Source organism: Condylura cristata, unplaced genomic scaffold, assembly GCF_000260355.1.
Source record: "Condylura cristata isolate star-nosed mole 26May11 unplaced genomic scaffold, ConCri1.0 scaffold00012, whole genome shotgun sequence".
NCBI lineage: Eukaryota > Metazoa > Chordata > Mammalia > Eulipotyphla > Talpidae > Condylura > Condylura cristata.
The window spans coordinates 16,562,019-16,580,274 of NW_004567113.1; the positions used below are offsets into that span (position 1 = coordinate 16,562,019).

Consider the following 18,256-nt stretch of genomic DNA (forward strand, 5'->3'; position numbering starts at 1 on the left):
GTAAAAAGTCAGCTGCGAGGGGAATATAACAGAGTTGGGAGACTTGGATGGGGTGTGAGAGAAATTGTGGCTAAAAATCTACCAGTTGAACAAAACAGGATGCCTCAAGGAACTGAAGAATTCAATAAAGCTGGATCTTAAAGAACATGCAAAAGAACCACAGAACCTTTGGTAGGCTAGGGGATTTGGAATCCCCTGTAAGTCATACAAAGGAGTATGCATTTTATTTTATTTTTTAAATATTTGTGCATACAGAACTGGGGTACAGGCTAGATGTGATAGGCAGTGAGAGGATTCACCAGAGACAGAGTGGGGAGCAGAACAGGCAGATCAATGAAGTACACTGCTGAGGGGAGCAGCGGATGGGTCAGGAGAGGTCTACTATATCATTTGGGTCACCTCCCTGGCCAAGGATCGAACTCTTGCTGATGTGGCTGTGGCTGAGCTTCATTTTAACATGCTGCGCCACCAGGGAGGGCCAGGAGTATGCATCTTAACTTACAGGCATTTCAGAGTGTTTGCATACCCTTTGTCAGTCTAAGTATGCAGGAGCTTTTATGACAAATTTAAATGGGAAATTGTCATTGTTGAATGAAAGATAAGCAATGATGAAAGAAGATGTAAGAAGCAACCATCCAAGAAAATGCTGACATACAGCAGCTATCAACATCAACTCACTGCTAAGGAAAAGAGGGTCCCTGCAGCTCTCTCTCTTTCTGTCCACTATGTCTGCAGAAGACCCTTCTCTGTTGATACCAAACCACAGATGGATTATTCTCAAGGGGTTCATGCAAGACTCAGAATACTAAGGACACTAGGAGAGAAGGAAACAAGTCTAGCATGGCCAGGAATGGAGATCCTGACTACCCTATAAAAAGGGAGAGAAAAACACCAGCAGTTGGTCTTTCAGGTATGACTGGACTTTTAAAAAAATTGTCAGCTTCCAAGACTCCTTTGACAATGAAAACAAAGAAGAATTTGGTCAATTAGTAGTAGTAGCCTCTGCTAATGTCTTGAAAGAAAGAAAACAACTACTGGAACAAAAATACTAGGACCTTGTGAGGAACTGGAAGCCCAAGAAAAGGTGAATCTAAGGTTTTCAAAATACACTTCAGGCCAAGAGGAAAAGTGTGAGACTTGGCTGCATGGGTGGCAATTTACAACTGCCTTGTCAGTACAATTTGAGATAACAAAGAGAGAAGTATCCCCATGGCCAGTCAGATGTGTTAATTACACAATCTAACATAATTAGGAGGTGGTGTGAGCCCTATTACCACTCACCGCAGGAAGTGACCATGTGACCCAGGGAATTGTAACAGTCCCTTCATGGACAATAAAATCCATGGGCATATTTTCTAAGCCCTAAGCTGATTTGGAGGCCATTCTTGAATTCTCCTTGGTAGTCGGTAAGTATCGGACAAGTCCTAATTCAGAATCCATACTATAGGAGCAGAACTGTCAGAAATTGCACCCTTAAAATGACAGTATCCTCAGAAGGAACAACAAAGACAGTGAACTCCCTTACCACATTCCTCACTCCAGCTGTCCTCACATTCTTCCCTACAGGTGATACCTGGGGCAATTTCACAGGGTACACAAGGGGAAGTTTATATTGCCACTGCTTAATTTGTACCAGGACTGAAGTTGCTAAAACAGAGGCATGAACTTTCCAACCCACCAATCTAGCAGATTTTGCAAGTAGTAATATCCCATCCTAAAAGCCCTGTCTATGCCGTAAGGAATATGCATCTGACCTTCCTGTCTGTAATCAAAAAAGAAGGCTAACCTCAAGTATGTTTAAATGGTGAGTGTGTATCCATTAATTGCTTTTAAACACCTTGCTACCATTACTACTCAGTACAGAAATCTTATCTGTCATTATTTCATTATAGTGAAGTCTTTAAATAACAGATTCATTAAGGGTGACAAGGAAAGAAAAGAGAGCAAGACACATTCATGTTTAGCCTGTGTCTTTTCCTGTGATATAATAAGCATGTGCTAGGCAGATGGAATTCCAGTTGTTGGTGTATGTGCTTGCTTGCTAACAAACCCAGTGAATTAGCACTTTAAACAAACAAATTAATGAACACATTACAACGGAGCCTGGAAACAGAGTGTTAGCTGGAGCTGAAATAAATACATTTCTTATTGTTAAGCAAGGAGAGGATTCCATTTGTTTTCTCAATATACACAGCATGCCAACATGTTAAAAAATTAAAGAGATAAAATATTAATATTTTGACTCAGCAGCAGCAAAATCCACAAATATGTCATCTTGCAGCTGTGAGGAAATTGCATGTGGTCATCACTATGTGATGCTTTCTTCAAATCACAAAGGCTCTGCTTTGAGGATCAGTGAGGATTACCCACAATCATGATGGATGGAAGCACAGGGCAGTGAAATGACTTATTTCATGTCTTTGGAGCAAAGTCAAAAAAGCTTGACGATATTAAAGTAAATGTGTACTGTCGAAGCAGTGGCTTTGGATGTTGGTTTTATGGAGTAGTGACTCCTTAGCTGATAAATAATGACCTATAAAAACAAATTTAGACACACTGTGAGATTTTTAATAATGTCCTGTCAGTCAATTAGGTTCTTAATGCAACCACATTAAATGTGTTTGGAAACAGTTAAAATAATCAGTGCTTGGAGCTAGCCCTCGCCAGGCACAAAGAAATGCTTTCATCCCAACCTCGGGTTCCTTAAAGTATGTAGAATATGAATTCTGATGCAATGTTTAAAACATAGTGGGCTCTACTTGTGAGTTAAGCAGAGGAGGAACCCAGAAAGTAGCATATGGATAGCAGAGGACAAAGAAGCACCCTTTCCTCACCTGAATCATTACTATAGTCCTAGCCCACCCAAGAGCTCCTATATATCATGTGTTCTTTTTGTTAAAGGATTTGATGAGTACAGAAACCAGAAAGAACACAAGGAAAATCCCTCTTTTTTAGTGTCTGTGTTTTGCTACTGTTTTAGCCTGAAAAAAAAAGAAAGCAGAAAAAAAAACAAACAACTTTGACTTTGACAATGCTAATGCTCTAACATTATAGGACAGTAGTTCTACAAGTTCTGACAAGCTGACACGTGTGTTGAGAACATTGAGAAGACCATGGTAGGACCAAAACTGAGAGCCCATAAAAAGAGGGCTGAGAGGAAGCGTCCGTGTAAGAGCCCAGCTCTCTCCTGGTTTGGTGTCATCAGGGAGAATGGAGTGCCACCTTACCTATCTATAGCCATGCCTTGTACCTGACCTACAATCAATTTATGTTTTACTCTGGGTTTACCATCATGTGAAAAAGTTTCACATTAGTTACAATCTGCTGAGCTCCAGTTGGGTATGAGGCACTACAGAAGTTATTTCAGGAGACAAAGAATGGAGTTAGAAACAGATCCTTTTCTTGAGATGCTGGTGACAACATCTAAGGAGAAAGCCCACACCTAAAATGCAATAGGTGTCAGAGGAGGGCCAGAAAAATTTCATTTTTATTGATCTATTTTTGAAATTGAAGTAACATTAGTTTACAACACTATATTTGACTCAGAGTTATAGGATCACATCCTTCGGATATGTGACATACCACACCCAGAGAATATTTTCAAAAGGGATTTAAAGTGACTTGAACTTGTGAGCGTATTTGCAAATGGTGCCCAGCCGAGAACATGCCAGTTAGAAGGGAAGACAATGCATACAGATACACAAGAGAGGGCAGGAGTGAGTGGAGAAGAGCATCCAATATGATCAGGGCTCCAGACATTCACTCAGGAAGTGAGGAAGACTAGTGCCTTGAAAATTAGAGGGAAGAATTTTCACTTAATGTGGGGGGCAATGGGAAGCATTAGTATTTGTGAACAAAGGTGGATCTTCCCCTCTCAGGAAGGAGTAGGTTGAGCTCTAGTAGGAATGAACCTTTAGAAAAATACTGAAGCTATATGAGAAAGATTAGTTTGGGTTTCTCTGAATTAATGGGGAAAAGGTAATACATTCAAGAGTCATTGCTAAGGTACAACTTGCAAGAGGTGATGAGAATATGTTGATTAGGGGTATGGAAGAAGCAGGTGTTTGAGTTGATCTAACTGAAAACCAATAATGAATGAACAAGAAAGTCAGGAGAAGGAAGAAAAGGACCTGACTAGGAGGTGGGGGTACAGATGAAGGGTTTCTTTTGGAATTTTTTTTGAGTCTGGTTTCCCTGTGGATCAGATGTCTACCAGGAAGATGACAATGAGGGTCTGGAGGTTATGAGCATGTGTGCACTTGATACACAATCTAAAGAGACAGCAGAATCAAGATTGGACTAGGGTGTGAAAGACACTAAGGTCCCTACTGAAAGGGGTTTGGAGAAGGAGAGTAGAAAGGATAAAGAGGGAACGAGGAGGTAAAACATGAAGCCAGAAGAGGCAATAATTGACCAGAAAGACTAGTTCATGACAGACGCTGGGTCCCAGATGGAGGAGCTCCCTGGGCCAAGATGAGGAAGCTCCTCTCTCAGAGGGAGGAATGAGGAAATAGTGGTGTCTAGAAGAACAGAGACATTTGAAGAGAAAGGCGAGGGGGGTGGTTGTTTTTACCATAGTATGATAATCTTCTAAACAAAAAGTAAGTAAGTTGTAGACTGATGTAAATAAAATTTGAGCTGATGGGGAAAGTGGGGAAAATCCACCGTGGGCAAGATGCCAAAGCATCAAAAAGATTTGTTAACATGATTGTGGAGTAGCTGAAAGTGCCTTGTCAGAACTAGATCAGGTGAAAAAGGTGGATGACACTTGGGTTATACAGGCCCCCTTTACAATGGCATGACTTTAGTGCCCAACTGTACTACTCTGTCACTAAGCAATGCTGGGGGAAATGGTTAACATCTACAATTTCAGACATTACCCAAAATGGAAATGGTATTAATCACAGTATCAAGCTCCCAGGATTACAATTAGAATGAAATTGGGTAATGCCTGTGAAGAGTCAGCTCATAGTAAGTGTTCAATAATCATTAGTGATTATTCTGTATCTGTAATAGGCTCACTTACAACTAACATGTTATTGACTAGCATGCTTATATTTAATTTGCACTTCTTTGTACTAAATTGCTTTCTTACATGTATGCAAGAAAAGTAAATGTAGTTTTAATAGTTTAGCTATGTTTAGTACTATCATTTAAATTTAGCTGAGTTATTTTTTTTCTTTGCCTTTTTTTCTTATTGAAGTAATACTGGTTTATCACACTGTATATGATTTAGGAGAATAGATCACACCTCCACATAACCACACAGGTATACATAACCACACTCACCATCAAAACATCCATTGTTCTTAACCCAACATCACAGGGCCTCTCCCTAGATGTGTTCTTTAAGTTTAGACCCCCAAAAGCTTTCCATGAAACTTAGACCAACAACTCTGACTACTTTGGGAGTCCTGCCAAATCAAAACTTATAAGTTATGGTCTTTCTGTCTTTACTAGGTAGGTAATGTATTGTTCAGTAAAAGTCACATGAAGGCAAAAATATTGTATAAGATTGTGTAAGTTCTTTTTTTTTTTTTTAATTTAAGAAGGCCTCAATTTAAACAGAGGTCACATTCTTTTTTTTATTTTTTGGTCTGAAAGAAAAAGTTCAAAGAAAAGAAATGCTTTGAAATATTCAATCATCCTTCAGCAGACTATGCGGTCTCTTAAATAAAACAGAAATTGAGAAAACAAGAAAGAGACAATCACTGAAAGTTCCAGAGTGAGACTAGATATGCAATTCATTCCAGAGTGAGACTGGATATGCAATTCATAGTTCACCCAGCCAGAGATAGGGTGACAAGACAAAATAAGAAAAGAAAGTGCATTGCAAAAAAAGGAGATAAGGAAAATAAAGAAGTCTTTAAAAAAAAGTAGAAGGTACAGGAAAATTGAAAAAATACAGAGATAGAAGACTAGGACCAGATGGAATGAGTGTGTACTGAAAAATAAGATAAGAACCACAAAAAAGGGTCCCATTAAGAAGAAATATCACTGCATAATTAGTATATGTTGCATTTGAAGGGAATTATAATACACATTAGGATTCCAGACTCATTCATTCACCTAGCATCTCTTGATCTCCATCAATGGGCTAACTGAGCTCTCATTCCCACTGCTGCAGGAGGGTTCCTTGGGATGAACAAATGAAAAGATAAGTGAGTAAATGTTTTGAAAAATATAAAGTGCCATGAACACATCATTATTAGCAACATACATGAAACAGACCTAATCCAGCCATCGCCTTATTTAACCTACCATAGAGTGAGGAATAAACCTACGTCCTGCTGGTGCAACACTACAGGGATATGATGAGTCCACTTAGATTACACAAATACAATGGAATTGAAATTTAAGCATTAAAGATGACACCTATGTGGACCTTTCCAATATTTGCCAAATATGGAAGTATGTAAATCAAAGTCATATTGATGACAGCATTAAGATATTTAAGACATAGCTATCACTGACTATGACTATGATCAGTGGATATATGTTTACAGTGAAAGGATTAAAGTAAATGTGAAGTGATGTCAAGTATTAAAATTTAAGTATGCATTAATGTTCTTTCAAGTATATTCATTTTATAAGGATAAAATACACATGGCAGTCTAAATCAGTCACCCTTTAAAACAGATTAGCAAGATCTTAGAACTTTTTCCAACTGTGCCTCAATAAGTCACCTTGTCATACCAGTTCCTGCCAATCCATCTTTAAGTCCACCAACACATTTTTGCTCTAATCACTTACTCTATGTACTCAACTATATCTGGCATCATGGTGCATAGCAACATGGTTCAGTAAGTGGATTCTGGAAGCATGCTCTTTGTTCCAAATCTCAGCTCTTTGTTTCAAGACTTTGGCCTTTTTGAGCAAATTTCAATTTCTTTTTGTGTTTCAGTTTCTTCTCATTCAAAATAATGATCAAATTATTATTCACCTGGGAGGATCATTATTAATATGTAATGGCAAAATGCATTCAAAGTAATTAGCACAATGCTTGTCACCTAATGAGCCCTCATAACAGCCACCAATTATTACAGCCCATGAAAAGATCACTCATAGAGAACATGAGCTAGTCAATGCCAAGTGCTAAGTAACTAGTAGAAATGATCAGCATTCTAGGAAGAACAACCTGAGAGATGCCAAGAGGTAGCAGGTCCCAGATGGGAAGGAATCTGAGTCAGGCCAAGAAGGACTGTCAGGTAGGATTTCCATTGTCAAAATAAGCTAGTAATTGCTACACATTGTAGTGTGTGCCTCTTTCCTTTCGGTTTTTAACAGCTACAGCACGATTTAAAGCCGTGCCAACTCTCCCCTCCCACACAATAGAAGCTGCTGTGAAAGAGAACTGGCTCTCCTTCTCCAGTTTCACGTCTCTGTGTCTGGGGGCAGAGAGCTGGTACACTGCTGGCATGGGCACCTTCCCAGCTCCCTGATAATCTTCAACTTGAACTGGTTTTCCTCATTGCTCAGTGCTGCAGTTATATCAGCTTATTCAAAAATAACCATTTGTTGTTTTGTTAATCTGTGCATTTCAACCTTGTCCACCCTATTTCTGGGGCCCACTTTCAATCATAAAGAGTCTAAAAGAATTCTTCTATGATTTGGAAGACAAATGTTAACAGGTTTTCTAATCAGTCAACAAATGGCTTCACTCAGTTTCAGAGAGCAAACACTTCTACACTCAACACTGGAGGAAAATTGCCAATCCATCTTCAATGTTCTTTGCAGGCAAAAAACATAGAGAGACAAACCCTTGAGCCTGATCTGCAGCCCCTCTCCTTGCCCACAAGAAAGGGAAGAATGGGAAGGAATGGGTGGGGCAGGAGAGGAGCATGGAGAGAGGAAGCAGCCCACAAACTGTGCATGCATTCATGATTTCGTTTTCCCTTTAGGAAGTATCAATAAATTGTTCAACATGTTAACATCAATGGTGCAGAAAACCACTGGATAGCATGGTGAGAGACTACAATAAACGAAGGGGCAGGGTCTGCAATGAAATGTTTGGGAAGTGACCTGTAGCCTTCTTCATCTTAGAAATTCACAGCGCACATCTGCCTACTTAAGGTTCTGAAAAAGCCTGCAATAAAGAAAGCTGCTTAATGATTTCACTGAGAGCTTCTCAAATTTATTTGCCCTGAGTCTTTTTTGCATGTAATACCTATTAACTACCGCTCAAAACTTGAGTAATATGGGATATGATATGAAAATCTCAGAGTAATATTTCTTCACTGACACTTCTATTACTTATATTTAGATAACAGATGTATGAAGAAAATAAACTAGCATTTAGAAAATAACTGTATAAACGGATTTTTAATCCCCTGAAATTCAACCACTCAAACAAGCCAACTGATTAAAAATTTTCAGTCTCTCCCTCTACAATGTTGCTCTCATTGTGATCTCCTTTTTTTCATAAAAACTCAAAAGTATAGCCATCTCATTAAGCATTCCACAAAGTTAAGGCATTTTTTTAAATGCATCTGCAACTGAATATTTCTCCCACATAATATCTTTTTAATGCTCACCCTCTTATATACGTGGGAGAAAGCATTTTGCTGAGAAAGACAAATGGAGGAAACACCCAGGCTTTGGAATTTTTGGATAATTTTGTTGTGACATGGGCAAAATGTTAAGGGGGAAATCTATAGGGAAAAAAAATAACTTGGTTTTCCATAACACTTAACCATGTCTGCTGTAATCTTACCCACTCCTACCTCTCAACCCAGTTCATTTATCTTTAAAAACCTTAGCAGTGGCATAAATATCATAACCTGCATATTTGCTTTGATCGATTTACAGAAAAAATACCCACACATATGACATCCCCATATGTGATAACACACTGAGGTTACTGGACCTGTTCCCAGGATGTGTTTATTCTTGTCTGGGTGATGGATTAGATGCAATTTTCTTTCTTAAACAGCTAAGTGCAATTAAGAGTCTCTGATGATGATCTTAGGTACAGCTCAGATAGAGAATAAATGAATCTTATGAGCAATCCTACCACTCTGGAAAGTTCACACATCATGGAGGGAGCAGAGAGGGTACGCTCCAGGGCTTCTACTGTGCCAGGACTCCCCAAAGAGAGTGAAAATATATTCCACTAAGGCACTGCATGAGGTGGATTACCTTCTGCTTAGTCCCCAAGAGACTCCTCCTAACACCTTTAGGAGTTTAGGTAAGCGTCACTGCAAGGTCCCAGGAAGTTAACTACAACCTGACTGAAGCAACATTAAGTTGAAAATAAAGTTCCACAACTATAAACAATTTTTAAAATTCTAGGACTCTGGGTTAGGGTAAGATAAGGATTAAGTAAGAGAGCAGATGAACTCCCAGTGACTACAGTATGAAACCTGGTTCATTCAGACCTTCAACCTCCTCTTCGAACTACCCCTGTATGTCCAATAGTTACTTCCTACTTGAAATTGTCCAATTTCAAGCAATTATCTTTCTCATTGCTTCCCAATCTGGACCTTGGTAAATATATTCCTTTTCCTTGAATATTTGATCAAAAATTTGGACATCATCGCTGAAATTCCCTTTCCCTTAATGTCAGAACTAAGAGATGGCCAACCTCTGTTGTTTCTATTACTTTAAACCATAAAGAATTTGCACACTTTGTGCCACAAAACAGTAACCTCACTTGGATCAACTTCATAGGTCATTGATGTGGTGTGAAGTCACATACCTTCTCTCCCTCCCCTCAGCAGAACTCTCATCAGAGAACTCTCATCAGAGTCATCTCCTGTCTGGATTTCTGCAACTTCTTTTTAAACTTCTTTTTGACCTTGTCTTATCTTCTTGCAAGCAATCTTACACAGATCTTGCTCTATAGACTTATAACCATGATGTTTTCCTGATAAAACCTCCAACAGAATCCCCAGCATTGATGGCAAAGTGCAATATCCTCCACAGAGCACACAGAGGTTTTCCTGACCGGGATCTGCCTCCTTCTGGTTTAGGTCCCACCACTGCAATGCTCAAGCTTGAAGCTCTGAAGTCTTTGTTGGTGCCTAAATAGACAGTCTTCCTTCATCCAAATTCTGGGATGTTCTACTTCCAAATCTTCAAACCCTTCTAATTCTGATTCATCTTTCAAAATCATCTCAATTACCACATTCCAAACACCCTTTACTACCCACTCCCATAAAAACACACGCAGAGACAGCAAGTGGGTTGAGGTTTTGCCCCACTGGCTCACTCCATATGCTCAGCAATAGCATATACAATACAGGCAGCTTCCTTTCACATACTATGCATTTCTTAAATGCCTCACCATGCTGTACTACATGTGTATCCCCAGAGCCCAGAGCAGTACTTGGCAATGAGCATACGCTTATTTAATAAATGTATAATGGAACTGTAAATGAAGAGATGCATTACAATGCTATACATACCCCCAATATACATATATACATTTGTATGTGTGTGTGTGTGTGTGTGTGTGTGCGCGCGCGTGCATATTAAACTTTGGGGTCAATGCAGTTCTCTGAGAGGTGAACAATTAAAATTAATGGTCCAGGGCCCTCCCTGGTGGCGCAGCGGGTTAAAGCACAGCACTAAGAAGCTAAAGCCACGTCAGCATGCGTTCGATCCCCACCCCGGAGGTGATCCACATGGCCGGGCAGAACTCTCCTGACCCGCCTGCTGCTCCCCTCGGCGGTGTGCTTCATTGATCTGCCTGTTCTGCTCCCCACTCTGTCTCTGGTGAATCCTCTCACTGCCCCTGCACCTCTGTCTAATTTTTCTGTAACAAATACTGATTTATCAGTCTCTCATCAACAAAGAATTTATAAGCACCAGGAAATGGTTACCTTATTTGAAAGCTTTACTTAACTATACACACTTACCAGGACAGCCACGGTTAGCCTCATCCAGCTTATTGTAGTGGCACCTGCTCTTCCAAACTGGTGACTTCCATTGTCATTTAGCCTTGTCCCACGATTCTTTATTCTAATGGTCCTCTATTAGGCTTAAAAAATTAATGTCTCTCCTAATCACCTAATTTAGTATCAAAAGGGCTCCGGACATTAGAGAGAACAGAGCTCATTAAAAATTAAATTTTTCCAATCTCCTTATATAAACATTTATTTATAAAATATGCCTCAGCATGAAAATTTTAGAACTTCTATGCAGAAAAGGTTGGAAATAGAAAAGTGCCATTAAGGTCCTACCTTCTACCTCTTCTCTCTGGCTATACTCTTTGCTCCAGTCTATTTTCCACAGAGTTTGCAGACTTCCTGCACATAACCAATGCTTACTCAAGTGATAGTCCTCTTCCAAACTCTTATGACATTGCCCACACCAATATTTTGGGCCTGGGACTTTGGTTTTTCTGGTTCCAACTTACATTGTCCAACCATTTCATTTAATATGCTTTAATATGGACCATGTTCTTTAAACAGGTCAGGCCACACACTGACTGTGAATAGCTCGTGTGTTTTCCCCTCAGGGTCTGTCACTCATAGAACCATACCCAGAAAGCCTGCCTGACCTTCCTTTGTCTAATGGAATCCAAGCCATCCCATGGGAAGAAAGTTGGGTTCCATCTCCTCTCCAATGCCATCTATATCTTATACTTCTCTCTCCTCTGACTACAATCTTTACTACCCCTTGGTGTTATTATTCACAATATGCTTTGTTGATTTGTTAACAGCAATTATGTCATTTTCCCATCCACTCAAAATATCCTGGAAGGTCTCTGTTCCCCTCAAACAGAAGCATAGCAGCATATGTTCAGTGGATTCTCAGTAAATAACGATTAATATTCTTTAACTCTGTTAGTAAACAGTTCTCATAGTAGCTGTTCTGCCATATTCTACCATAAGAATCAGTAGCTGAACTAGGACTTACAAATTACAATACTAGTCAACCCTGCCACCCTAAATTCCTCTACAAGGGCTGGCATGGATGTCTCCCACTTGTCCACTTCCCAAGTCAGCTCTGACTACAACTGGTAGTACCAGCAGTAGGCTCTCGTGTTCTATCTGATGGAATATTCATTGATCATAAGCCTGAACTCTCAGAGTTTCTATTTTTTCATTGTTAATATGATATTTTCAGACTTTACAATTGAGTTTTGACTTGAAACCCAACACTATTTGGCTGCAGCCCAGACAGCTGAGTCTTCCTGGAGGACAGACCTTATCCCAATGTCTAGTCTTTAGCCAATGTCACATGTAAAAAGGGATGCATCATGTGCGTTGGTGGCACTACTTGAGCACTGCCACTGACATGCTGTGGCTCCACCTCCTCAATGCACCACCCTAGAACTAGCAAGCACTTCCCCAGAGTGAATGCTGTGCTTAGTACCAGGATCTAGACAATAGAGAATACCTCCTTCCTGCCAGGGGCAAGACCTTCAGGCAGGTCTGCCCCTCTGCGGTGCATCCCACCAACTCCTTCCTCACATCTCCCAGGATAGCTTCCAGCCAAGCCCTTCAGGCTGTGACATCAGAGCTGCAGGAAAACTTTTCCAGTTTTTCCTCAACTTGGACAGTAGTCAAGAAATATAAAATAAGCTACTAGTCTATAGACACCTCCCTCTAGATGGTGAGCTCTTTGAGGGCAGGATCTTCTTTCTTGTCTTTCTTGTGTTCTGAGCATCTGATCTTTCGTTGACACTCAAGGATATTTGCTGTATGAAGGGGGGATAGATGAACAAAGCCATTGCATGAATTCTTTATTGTTATGCAAATTCCAGGCTGCTTTCCTAATTATTTTTTGCTATCTAAGTACTAAAATGAGGAGGAGAAAATCTCAGTTCCACTGACTTACCTTGGGGTTATTCTCCCTAAATTTTTGTTTCTAGGGCTGATGGCATGGACTTTCCACAGTAAGTTTCAGGAGAAAATGTAGAAAAAAAGGCAGGCAGTCTTCAGAGTGACTAATTTGAAAACACATTTTACTATCTTAAGAGTGTGTCACATGTGTACATTATCATCATTATCATTTCATTCTTCATTAGTATGAGGTTAACCGATTTGTGTTTTTTTTTTTTTTCAGGATAATTACAAGAGTGTTATTATACTGTTCCACTTGAATCTACATATTTACTAAGTGTCCAAGAGAAACCAGTGAAGTGAGTTCCCAAAGAGGAGAAAACTGAGAAAAGAGCAGTTAATCAGATGATAAGGAACCCCAGCCTCTGGCCCTAATTTCTGAGGATAAGAAGGTCTCACTCACCTGCACAGTAGCCCGCAAGGTTGAGGAACTGCTGTTCCTTACAGCTGGTCCTGCAGCTCCCCCCATTAAGGGTGACATGGGGGTGACAGGAGATGCAGTCAGATTCCAAAGGGCCATGGCACTGCCTACAGATGGGGTGGCATTCTGGGGGAACAAACATGAGAGCCGGAGTTATCACCTCAGCATGTCAGTCCAGGAAGCATTTAACACCAGCTACAAATTACAGTAAGAGCTGACCTCAAACACAAACAAGCTTTTGAAGATCCCTGCACAAGCCTCATGCACACATCTGACTAAGACACACATGAGGTCTGTACTTTTGTTAGAAATGAAAATACAGTTCCTAAAAAGAATATGGAATCCTGAACCACAAAAATCAGAGTAAAAACCGTCCATAGCAAGACATAGTAGCCAAAAACCTTACTGAGTAGGTGATACGGCCAGCAAGTGACAGATAATTAAGATCTAGAAAGAGCTACACAATTCAACAAAAACAAAGCAGTCAAAAAAAAAAAAAAAGGGCAGAAGAGCTAAAAAAGATACTTCTCCAAAGAAGAAAGGCAAATTGGCCAACAGGAATATGAAAAAAAATGTCCAGTGTCACTTACTTTCAGCGAAATGCAAGTCAAAACCACAATGAGGTACCACGTCACACACGTGAGTATGGCTCCTATTAAAAAATTGTCAATGACAAATACTGGGTGAGGAGAACAAGGAACCTTTTTACATCGCCAGCAAACTGACCCAGCCACCATGGAATGCTGTGTAGAGGTTCCTCAAATTATTTCAATGTAGCTACCATATGACCCAGGGATTATAATCCTCAGAATCTACCCGACGGACGCAAAAACATTAATTTGAAAGGAAATCTGCACCCCTGTGTTTATTGCAGCACTGTTTGTTTACAATAGCTAAGGTATGGAAACAACCTAAATGCCCCAAAATAGACAAATGGGTCAAGAAGATTTAGGGTGTATACACAATGGAATACTACATCGAGATTAAAAAAGATAAACTCATGCCATTTGCAGCAACATGAATGGAACTAGAAGGGATTATGCTCAGTGAAATAAATCAGAAGGAAAAAGAAAAATATCACACGGTCTCATTTATAAGGGAAATATAAGGAAACTGAACAAAGGGCGAGGGAAAAGGCAAAAATTGCAGGAGAAGAGTAATGAAGCCAGGGAAGGGAAGAATACAAAGGACTATGGTGATGGCTCACGAAAGATGTGGTGTTGGGACAATTATGGGAATTACGCCTGAGGGGAGAAATCAAACTTTGTACAAAATGAACAACAATGTAATTGTTTATATATACATACATACATACATACATACATACATACATACATACATACATACATATTTCTGCCAATAACATATATCTATAAAAATTAATGTCACTTAGCTAGATTATACTGATAAACAATCAAACAAATATCAGAGTAACTGGCTGCACTTTCCAGCAAAGCCATCATGATCCTCCATCTATGTGAGTGAATTGGTTCAGATCACAGTTACTGAGCAGAGCATAAGTGAAAAGATACACTCTCCGTAAAATACCATGATTCAAAAAGAGCACAACTGGGAGAGGAGGGAACCATTTCGCCTCTCAGAAATTCCTGGCAGGTAAAAGGGGAACCATCCACAGCAAGGAGACCCAAAATGTCTCACTAATTCAGTTACCAGCCCTGTTCTCCTGTCAGGTCACACCGCGTGCGGATGCCAGATTTCAGCAACAATGCTTATTATTTACAATACAAAGAACAGGAGAAAGACTTCTGGTGGTTACCATGAACTGTATTTGAAGTTCTCCTCCTTAGACAAAATTATATTGAATCTGTATTTCCCCCAGAAAAACCACCAAGTTAATAAGAGGTACTACACTGAATAGAAAACAAGTGAGTCACAGTAGGTGTAGGCAATAAAGAGAAGGATGGCAAGAAATAAAAGAAGTTGCAGCTGCGGATGTATTTGCGCTGCCAAAGCAGGCAGCAGGAGCGAACACATGGAAGGAGATTGAAGGATTTTTCTGCCAAGGACAAGGAGGGCTAAGCCTGTCTCATTCCAAGAGGAGGGGAGGAGAGGGACTAGAGCTGGGTACAGCTTGCTAGAACTGTCAACAAAAAAATTCCCTTCTGGCTCAGAGTTGGTAGAAAGCAAAGGCGTAGATTTTGAGTAAAATCAGCCGCCTCTCACTTCTGGTGAGAAGCCAAGAGAAGATAAAAAGTTAAAAAGAAAAAAAAAAGGCAAGAAAATGAACTACTGATTAGAAGGCAAGCATGAGCTCCCGCCCTGCATTCCTGAGGCTCTCAATGTTGCACACTCCAGCTGAAAAGACACTTGTGTTCTGGGATGGTTTCTACCACCCAGGTCTTCCTCCCGCTAGGGATTTTCAGTGACCTAGGTGCCTTGCTGCTCATGATCCCATCCATCTGCTGGCTTCCAGCAGACAAGAGGTGTAGGCCAAGCAGAGTTAGAGCTACTTAAAGCTCACTCACACACAAAACAACTGTGCAAGGGGGAAAGCACATATGGACAATTTTCAAGGACAAATGCCAGGGTCTGTGGAAGCTTGTGTCCTCAATGATCAAGAAACCAGGATTGCTCCTCACTTGTGCTTGATAAGATGTTTAAAGCAAGAAGCCCATCAGGGAGCTAGAGAGATTAAAAAGGTACTTGGGGAAAGAAGATTCCAAAGGAACTATAATATTGATCTTCAATCGTCTAGATTTGTGCTCACATTAAATTTCCTTTTTGGAGTTTGAGACCAAAGGAATCTAACAAGTATTAACTTATTCTTAAATATTTTATAAATGTACTACCTGTTTTCCAGTTCCATAAATACATGTAATACACTGTCATAACTGTGGGCTTTTTTCTATAAGCTGGCCACAACAGTCTATTTTTAAACTGAAATAATGATCACCATAGAATGTGTTCAGTCCTTTTTTTCCCTTTCTGTAGATACAGGAAACAGTGCTCAAGTAAGGTGCTTAAACTTTAGTATTTTGTCAATTCTAATAAAATATTGAACTAATCTCAACTAGTAATTTCTAGAATCTCCCAGTACTGAAATATAAAGGCTCTCTTTAAAAAACGTATTGTACCGACATGTCAAAGAAGAAAATAAACACCTCTCTCTCTTTCTGCTCTATTAGGCTATAGCCTGGGGAAGGGGGCTGAATGTTACAGCATTACTGCCAAATGCCTGATCCTATACAAATGCTAGGGTCTGTGGGAGCCTGTGTCCGTGATGACCATCACGAAATCCATTCCTTGCTGAATGCGAAGGGCTTAAACTGTTTCCAAATTTTCATTTTATAGATACTTCCCTATCAGAAGAACAAGATTTCACTTGTTCTGCTTACACTATGCCTTTATCCCAAGTTCAAGGCAAGGATTTATTGCTCAGTCCTCATCCTTTGGTATGACAAATTTCTAATTATAGTGTCTGGCTGCATTATGAAAAAGAACATGGGGCCTAGAACTACGCCCTGGCATGTCACATACTCACCTGTACACCTGCCTTCTTGGGCAAAGTGGCCATCTGGGCAGTGAGAGATGCACGCCCCACCCAACAGCACGTGGGCAGGCCAGCAGGCTGTGCAGTTGTGTTCGCTCTTCCCCACACACCCAAAGCAGGATCGGTGGCAAGCTGGGAGGAAGATGATAAAGGAGGCATGATCAGGAAAGCCAAGGATGACAAGCGGGCACTCTGTCAGTCCCGTAGACATTCCTGGGTTGCATACGTTCTGCAAACTCACTGAGTTTCCCAAGGTCAGGCACCATCTCACATACTTCTAAATCGTGCTCTACAAAGCAAGCTTTGGTGGAACCCTGATGAAGGCATGAATGCACAAAGAGAAATAACCATTTGCAGAGTCAAACACCATTTCCTTCCAATATCCCCATTCTGAGTCCGTCAGATAAAGAACAAAAACAACAAGACAGGTCTCCTTCCCTCTGGACAGTTGCTCCATCGAATCTCTGTTTATCAGACTGCTCCAATTAAAATGACTGGTGATGGGAACTTATTTATTGATTCCACATGGTTTATATGGTTCTTACTCTCTCATGGTGACTGGACAGTGACCAGTGAGAGGAACTAGCCAACATTTTGAATCACTCAAAATAGTTGCATGCATAGACATACAAACTAGTAACTGGAATAGGATGAATGAGAGTAGAACAGCATAGAGAATAAGAGCATCACATAGCAATTCTAAGTGACTTTGACTAAGTTCTGTAATTTCTCAAGCTCCCACTTCCTCGTGTATAAAAAATGAGAATATAAACTCTCCATACCACATGGGGTGTTGGGGACTCTAATTGTGTTGATGCATGTAGAGTTCTTATATAGTGCTGAACGCATCATAAGGGTTTAATAGATCTTAGCTGTAATTAATACCATTAAGTCCTATGTTAAATTACTCACAGGTGTAAAAACAATGGTGGAAGAAAAAAAAATATATCTACTTGCCTCTACCAGCCTTTGAATATAAAGGTATAGAGCATCATTTTCCCATGGCCAGTGGGAAAATGCATTTTTATTTTCCATGTTTCTGATGTTTTGGCATGATCAACACCTAGTCTTAGTGAGATTAGCCCTCCCAGAACTAGGCAGTTGCTAGAAACAGTAAATGACTAGCCTGTGAAGCTGTTTTTAACACCCATCTATACTGGGTCTTCCACCCACCTCCTATACTGGGTCTTCCACCCACCTCCTATACTGGGTCTTCCACCCACCTCCTATACTGGGTCTTCCACCCACCTCCTATACTGGGTCTTAGAATCACTCAGCACTGCTATCCTCACCCCTACCCAGCCAGGTCAGATACCAGACATCTGGAGGGAGACCCCGCACCCCAAATCCACTGACATAATTCAAACTAGCCCTCCTAGGTCTGCTTACCTTAGGTGCATCCCAACAGAAACCACATTAAAAATTTTGTCCATGTTTTCCCCTCATTCCTTGTGCCTCGTAACCTTCCTTGCTTCTACTCCTTGTGGTCCCCTGCATGGTGTGAAGTATCCCCTCCTAGTTGGAACCATGACT

General features: G+C 40.3%; 1 protein-coding gene across 1 annotated transcript in view; it reads right to left on the reverse strand.

The window, feature by feature from the left end:
• Positions 1-18,256, reverse strand: part of FRAS1 (Fraser extracellular matrix complex subunit 1) — a 412,381-nt gene that overhangs the window by 156,203 nt on the left and 237,922 nt on the right. The window contains exons 19-20 of the mRNA XM_004681192.2: positions 16,715-16,855; positions 13,195-13,338 (exon numbers count right to left, since the gene is read on the reverse strand). Coding sequence (XP_004681249.1) covers positions 13,195-13,338; positions 16,715-16,855 — 285 coding nt within the window. The remainder of the gene's footprint in view (positions 1-13,194; positions 13,339-16,714; positions 16,856-18,256) is intronic.